This window comes from Mus pahari, chromosome 14, assembly GCF_900095145.1.
Source record: "Mus pahari chromosome 14, PAHARI_EIJ_v1.1, whole genome shotgun sequence".
NCBI lineage: Eukaryota > Metazoa > Chordata > Mammalia > Rodentia > Muridae > Mus > Mus pahari.
Window position 1 is genome coordinate 62081599 of NC_034603.1, and position 8018 is coordinate 62089616.

Here is an 8018-nt window from a genome sequence, read left to right on the forward strand (position 1 = left end):
AGAGAGAGAGAGAGAGAGAGAGAGAGAGAGAGAGAGAGAGAGAGAGAGAGAGAGAGAGTTGTGAGCTGCCATTGTGGGTGCTGGGAATTAAACTCAGGACCTCTGAAGAGCAGCCAGGTGTTCTTAACTGCTGAGCCATCTCTCTAACCCCTCCTTTTAGAACTTACATCCCCATGACCAGACCTAGCCAGTGGGCTCTCCTCTTAGCCCTGCTTCTCCACCCCTCCCCGCCCCCCGTGGATCCCTTTGCCTCATCCTCGCCATGTCCCCATGGCCTACGCAGTGTCTTTCCACTCCATCCAGCGTGCCTGGCTCAAGTTCTGCATTGGCTTTCAGCCTGGGTGCCCTTCCAGGATACCTCCCAGCTCATCCCTGGTCTCTTCAATTCTTTCTCAGATGGTGTTTCTCAATAAGGCCTGCCCTGAAAACTCTGGCTCTCCCCCATCCTCTGTTTTCCTTTCCCCACAGAAATATGATGCTCTTGGGCCAACAAGAAGGCTCAACAGGTAAATCCACCTATGACCAAGTCTGACAGCCAGCGTTTGATCTCTGGGGCTCCCATGGAAGGGGAGAAATAACGCCCACAAACTACCCTCTGACCTCCATCTGCATGCCAAAGCACAAGTACACCCACACACACATGTGTACATGTACACATATATATTACAACAATAATAACTTCTCTTAAGAAATGTGATGGTCTCTTTCACCATCCTAACATCATTTATTTCATGCCCCTTTGTCTGTCCCTGACATGATTGTAAACACTACCAGGACAGGGGTTAGCTTGTTTGTTTACAGGAATATTCCTGGAGTCCAGAAGAGTGTGTGTCACAAATAAACACTCTGTTAACTAATGTTCAAGTGAATGACTGAGAAGGTCTTGGTGTAGCCATGGCGTTTACAAAGGCTGCCATCCTTTTCATTATTCCAAGGAACTGAGACAGAAACAGTCAACGTGAGGTCAAGACTCTGGCTGTCACACATGGTAGACTCCTAGTGAGGTCCAGCATTAGGCTCCCCCTGTCCTTTTCTGTAGGGATATGGGAGGAATCTGGGAGTCACCTTCAGTCACTTGTCCTATCCTATTCCATTGTACCCAGGCTCCTTGTTTAGCACCCAGATGGCCCTCTGATGTCTTCAGAGGGTACTCAGTAAGAGTAGGGGTGTCCTTCCTTATCCAAGACACTGGAGAGTAGTCAGGAGACTCTGTCCCATGCCCATGCTGGGGAGAGCGCCCTGGGCTGGCCCACCCACAGAGCAGAGGCATCTGGCCCAGTCCATACAGCAAGCACAGGGGGACATTCCCAAGGAGAGGAGGGCAGTGATGGCAAAGAGGTATGAGTTCTAGGACTCAAAGCCCATACCCATGCATCCGGAAGCTGCTCAGGAGTGTAGGGCAAGAGGGCACAGAGCCAGACTCTGTGGTGGGGCACAGGATGTAGGAGGAAATAGCCACGTTGGTGCCCTGCACTGCAGCAGGGAGCTGGCTGACCCTGAGAAGGACAATCCCAGAGGAGGCTAGGGACCAAATGGCAGCAAAGAGGAAACAGAAAGGCCCTGATGGGCAGCCAGCCCCCTCCCCACAAGCCCCTCTCAGGAAGATCCCAGAGCCTCAGGCTGTGCCTCTTGACAGTCTGCCTTCAACAGCCTCTGAGATCAGGGTGGTCCTCTGGCTAGATACATCCTAGCCTCAGAGGCCCCCTCCTCCCTGGCAAGGAGGCATATAAAGTCCTCTACCACTTTCTGACTCTGAAAATCCTTGAATCCTCACTGAGCCATGAAGACAGGGAACACAAGAAATGCTCACGCGTGCAAGCGCACACACACACACACACCTCACCACCCCCACCTGACTTTTTAGATTGCATTTAAAACACGCGGTGAAAGGCTATGCGAGAAAGCTTTGAATGCCATCAAGTGTCTCTTTGGGGGCTAGTGATCATCCCAGGTATCCACTCTCACCCCTCCACAGGCCACAGAGTGCTTTCCTTAAATGCTCATTGGCTCCTGCTGGGGGGCTTTCACCCTGCACTTACAATAAAACCCACTCAAGTCCCTCACTGTGGTCTCTTGGCCATACAGGATGGAGCCATGGCTGGGGAATGTGCCTCACCCTCTATCCCTTCCCCCGAGGATCCGCAGCTCAGCCCACTCTCCTGCCCACCTCTTCCTGAAAGCCTTTCCCAGCCTCCTGCTCTGAGCCAGCCCGCTGTTACTCAGTTTTCCCTTCTCTGTCTGTCTCTCCCCGTAGACGGTCTGCCCTGCAGGCCAGGACCTCGTCCATTCTTGATTTCTGTATTCCCAGTGTGAGCTGCATGCCTGATAGTCAAGAACTTAGCCGTGTGCTGCCTGATGGACTGAATGAATGTATGTCCCAGGGTACACGGCCGAGACAATGCATTATGTCCTGACAGCTCGGCGGGTGTGGAGGAGCCCTGCAAGTGTTCACAGGTACTGTTTCATCTGACAAAATCAGTGCTACTGCTACCCCAAAAGGGAGAGTGATGGGAGGTGGTCAGCTTGATAGTAGAGCCAGGACAAGGCCTCATAGAGAGCGGCCTCACTTGCATGCTAGCCTCCACGGCACCCCATTGTCCTGCTTCACAACTCCAATCTGTTGATGTGGCTGCCAGAACGCCACATTTTGGCCACTAGGGTCCTATCTCCATTCCTTTCTGGGATTCCTTTCTTAGCTTCAGTCAGGTGTGGTGTGTGTTGAGTGAGGGGAGATTCCAAATTCTCTCCCCTCTCTTCAGCCAGATGGGTGGGGAAGACCCTAAATTCCCTCACCTCTCTCTGGTTCTCCACCCCTGGCTGTGGGCAGAGCAGCAGGGGCTCAGCCCATTCAATGATTCCAACCACCAGCCACTGGGCCATGTACTTAGGAGAAGACTCCTATTCTCTGACATGCCCTTCTCCAGAGTCCTCATCAGGCTGACCCCACACACAGACAAGGGTCAGAGGGCGCGTCTGCGGCCCACACCATCAGAGATGTCCCAGTTGCCCAAAGATCACGCTCACTTCCTACACAAGTCACAGCCAGCTTCCCCAGGACGGGCCTCAGCTCCTTCTGAAGTTCCTTCTCTCCTCACCCCCTCAGCATCTTGATTCTCCCTGAAACTGGAAAAGCAGCTCTTCTCCTGGTCTCCACACCAGGTCTTTGGGATTGACCAGGTGCAGGAAGGGAAGGCTTCTAGGCTCCATGCCTTCTTCACCCTACCAGGTAAAGCCCAAAAGGCTGTGACAAGAGAGCCTCTGTCCCGAAGCCTTGGAGACACAGGGACAAGGGGGCCAGAAGCAAGAACCCCTGATCTCTTTAGGGCTATGATTTGACTGATCCTCCCCACCTTTCTGGACCGGACCTAGACCCCACTGGATCCCTCCTAACCACACAACCAGGAGGGTGTGTCTGAGTCTGCAACTAAAAGCACCAATGAAGAGAATGCAAATCCCTGGGGTCAGGGTCTGGAGCTCACAGCTGCTCCTCCATTACCCCAGAGCCAGAGATGACTCCCTCCTCCTTTGATGTCCTGAGGCCAACTCAACAGTTCACCTTCCATTCCCATCCCCTCCTGAAGATCCACCCGGGTTCTTCCCTGGCTGAGAAAGCCACGCCTTGAGAACACTTCAGGTTTTTTTTTCCCTTGGGGTGACTCCTGTTCACTCTATTCCCGTGTATACACTTTGTCACAGGCCATAATTCCACCCCCTGAGCTCCACTTCACCACCAGTCGCTACTTCTCAGGCGCAGCTCAACACGGTTGCCCGGGGTCCCTTGGCCCCCACTCTTTCGCCCACATCACGTACACCACCGCCCCCTCCCAACTTCAGAAAGTTTGGCCTGAGGCTCCCCACCTCCGAACAGGCTGGGGCCCAGTCGCTCCTCCTAGCCCCGAGCCTGACCTTCATCGTTCCCCGGGACGGAGACCATCCCACCATGTCCCAGTCTTCCCTTCGCGCCCCCCAGTTCGCCGGCCGCCTCGACCTCCGAGTCACGCACCGCTCCCTCACGCAGCCAGCCAGGCCCTTCACTGAAGGGAGCGTTGGGGACCGGAGGCTGGGCTCCAGCAGGCTGCCTGCGCTTTGCTCGCACGCGGCCCATGCCCCACTTGCCTGGCCGGGGCCGCCCGCAGCCCCGCCAGGACCCCGCGCGCCCCCGCGCCCGGCCTGCCCGCCCGCACGGCCGTCGGAGCACCTCGCCCGGCTCGTCCTCCTCCAGGCCGCTGAAGCTCCACACCACCAGGCCCTGCAGCAGCAGGATGGCCAGTGCGGTGGCGATCGCCAGCTTGTAGCGCCGCACCAGCTTCTGCACCCGCGCGCTCGCCACCATCTTCCTGCCCGGGACGCGGGGCGCGCGTCCGGCCCTGCAAACTGGTCGCGGGCGTGCGCACAGGCGCGGGGCCGAGAGCCCTTTCACACTCCGCCCAGATGGGCGGGCAAAGGGCGGGGCCCGAGGCCCCACCCTCTCCTGGGCTGGGCGTGGGGCAGTAGGCGGTCCGCCGGTTTCGGTCTCCAAGGTTTGAGTCTTGGTGCTTGGGGTCTTTTCCATGTTTCTATGCGTATCTGCGTGTGGAAGAACCATTTCCTGACCGCAAAAGCATTGTCCCGGAGAGCGGAGGATCTGCGGCCTGACCGCTCTGGTGTGGCAGAGCATGGGGGGAGGGGGGAGTCAGCTGGCTCCCTGGGAAATGCTGGCACTCTCAGACGTGTGAGTACCACCTGCCCTGCCTATAAAATCTGAAGGCCGCATCCCTGAAGACAAAGCATAGGCCCTTGACTGACTTCCGAGGCTCTTCACGAAATTGACTTGCCACTCTACAACCTCTCATCCAAAGCATCCTCAGGCCTCTGCTCGTGTTGTGGTTCTCAACTTCTACCTTCTGTCAGAATCTCCTGGAAGATGATTTTAAAAACAGCGCCAGTTCTCACTCCTGGAGTTTAGAACACCCGAGAATTAAATTTTTCAACAAGTTCCGCTGCTGCTGCTGCTGCTGCTGCTGCTGCTGCTGCTGCTGCTGCTCTGGGATCACGCTTGGAGACCCACCAGACCTTAGCATATGCTGTTCTCGCTCCACCCCATCAGTGACATCTTGGCTTGTGCCTCCCTAGCACAATTTAAGCATCTGGTGGTAATTTCTCCACGAACGTGCCTCATTTGCCTTTGAAGCCTTGGCCCCCAGCTTTAAAGCTCAGGATATGTTAGGAGGGTAGGGAGCTGAGAGAACCCACCCAGTTGACCATACTGCTTTCTGGCATGTTCAAGAGCGGTGTCCAGTAAAGACTAAACACACCCGGGGACCTCACCTGATCCCAGCAGACCAGGGAGGGCAGCGGAAGAGAAGGTAAGAAGGTAACTGCCAGAGCAAGGTGACTAGAGGCAACAAAACCCACGGCGGAAACACTTCTCATTCTAAGTAAACAAGCAAGCCAGATACTTGATCCAGTTGTCTTGCTGTGCTGCCTGTCCTGTCTTGCCTTACACTAGGACTTTCATTAACTTGGTAAAGTATTTATTGTCTACAGTAGCTTTCAATTCTTGACTCTCCCATCATGACCTCCCAAGTGCAAAACAGAAGTTTGTCTTCGTTTGTTTGAGATAGTGTCTCCTGTATCCCAGGTCAGCAAAATATTGCTGAGGATGACCTTGAATTTCTGATCTACCCGCCTCCACTCCCAGAGGGCTAGGATTACAGGCCCAAGGCATCATAAAGGATTTATACAACCGTGGAATGGAAGGATGATAAGGGGCTGGTGAGATGGCTCAGTGGGTAAGAGCACCCAACTGCTCTTCTGAAGGTCCAGAGTTGAAATCCCAGCAACCACATGGTGGCTCACAACCATCCGTAACAAGATCTGACGCCCTCTTCTGGAGTGTCTGAATAAATCTTAAAAAAAAAAAAAAAAGGAAGGAAGGATGATAAGGTTATAAAGAAGGTTTTTGGAACCACCGTAAGAGATGGCTCTGTGAGGACCCAAGTTCACTCCCCAGCACCCACATAAAAAGCCTGGAGTGGTAGTATTTCATTGTAAATCAAGCACTGGGGAGATAGATGGGTGTATCTCTGAGGCTGGCTGGCCAGCCAGCCTGGAGTTCATCTTAAAATCACAAAGTAGGTGGCTTCTGAGAAACAGACCTCTGGTCTGCATGCACAGCTGCATGTAAGACCCCACCTCCACACACATATATGAAAAAAAAATCATATAAATTAGGTTGAAAAAAATTAAAAACCACAATCAACAGGTCTAGGAAAAGAGATTATTATATTGAAAGAAAAGGAAAGTCCAAAAATTTTAGAGACAAGCCGGGCATGGTGGTGAGTGCCTTTAATATAACCCGGCACTTAGGAGGCAGAGACAGGAGGATCTCTTGAGTTTGAGCCAAGGCTGGCTTACAAAGTGAGTTCCAGGACAACCGGGGCTACAACAGAGAAATCCTGTCTCAAAAACAAAACAAAACAAACAAACAAACAAATTAGAGACAAAAGAGAGAGTGGTTAAAGGAAGGCCAGAGAAGATGATGTAGCTGTGCAGTCATTTGATGGACCTCTGTAAACTTTCTCTAACCCTCTCCGAGTTTGTGCCTTGTTAAAAGGGGAAATTGTAAACAATGTTTCAGATGACACTTTGGGTACTTAGGAGAATTTAAGGCTTCAAGGATTTGGAAAAACATCAGTTGACATGCCAACAATTGATATGTTAATTAAATATCGACCTGTGTGTTCATTAAATCAGATCCTAGAGACTGCTACCTGCGATACTTTTCCCCAGCGAGGAAAACAGCTTTCTTTCCCTTGATCATAGAAACAGTAGTCACAGGAGCTTTCACTCTCTAAGAAACACTTGCAACCCCTAAAGTAATTACCATTCAAATTAGGCTATGCTGACTCTCTGTGAGCTTGCACGCATGGCTTTGTTTTTGTTGTATCTTTTCTGAAACAAAGTTTCATGAAGCCCAGGCTGACCTGGAACTATGTAGCCCAGGATATCGTTGAACTTTTGACTCTTCTGCCTCCACCTCCCAAGTGTCAGAATTACAAATGTGCCATATCACAAACAGGTTTCATTTTTACTCTTTGAAGGGATCATTATCTTTATTGTTGGATGGGGAATTGAGGGCATTTTTTAAGCTATCATATTATAAACATTTTTTTGCTTTCTTTCTTTAACATAAATACATAGAGATTCCCCCTAGTTGTGTAGAGTAGGTTAACTAATTCATCTCTTTTAAAAAAGAACTATTTATTTATTTAATGTCTGTGAATACACTGTCGCTGTCTTCAGACACACCAGAAGAGGGCATTGGATCCCCATTACAGACGGTTGTGAGCCACCATATGGTTGCTGGGAATTGAACTGAGGTGAGGGCCTCAAGGAGAGCAATCAGGGGCTGGAGAAATGGCTCAGCAGTTATGAGCATACAGCTTCATAAATATTATAAAGTGAACACATCTGTATCCATGTAACAGTTTTTAGGTTATACAACAGAACATTGCCAGGACTCTAGAGGCCCCTGCTAGTCTCATCCAAAGCCAAAGAAGCCTGGAGAAAATGCATAAACTATGGCTCCACTTATAGAAAGCGCAAAACCAGACAGGCCTGGCTACTGACAAAATCACGCTGTGACAGTTCTTACTTTGGGGAAGAGGGAGCGCGGATGGAAGTGCGCGAGGCCTCTCTAGTGTACTCGCTGTGCCTTCACTAGGGAGAGATTCGAAGTTTTGATACATGTTGCCAGGTTGCTTGCCTAAAATGAAGTGACATTCACATTTTAACAGTGTCTGAGAGTATTCTTTTCCCGTCTCCCCTCCAACAGCAGGGGTTATTCTGTTTTTAATTTCAGCTGGTAGGTGAGAAGTGAGCTCATTGTTTTGTTTTTGTTTTTTAATTTACAGTTCTCTTCTGGACACTGTGGTTAATTGGTTCTGCCCCTCTTGGAAGCGGTTATTTTGGGAATGACTTCATTCCTGTTGTATTGTCTTCTCATATTAGCTTTTTTTTTTTTTTTTTTTTTTTTT

At 51.1% G+C, this 8018-nt stretch overlaps 1 protein-coding gene across 2 annotated transcripts in view; it reads right to left on the reverse strand.

Moving 5' to 3' along the window:
* Positions 1–4434, reverse strand: part of Xylt2 (xylosyltransferase 2) — a 14547-nt gene extending 10113 nt beyond the window's left edge. Inside the window, exon 1 of one of the 2 annotated variants that reach the window (XM_021212181.2) lies at positions 4199–4434. In XM_021212181.2, coding sequence (XP_021067840.1) covers positions 4199–4333 — 135 coding nt within the window. In that variant the 5' untranslated portion in view covers positions 4334–4434. The remainder of the gene's footprint in view (positions 1–4198) is intronic. The other variant, XM_029546539.1, reaches the window with a different exon arrangement.
* Positions 4435–8018: the final 3584 nt, after the last annotated feature.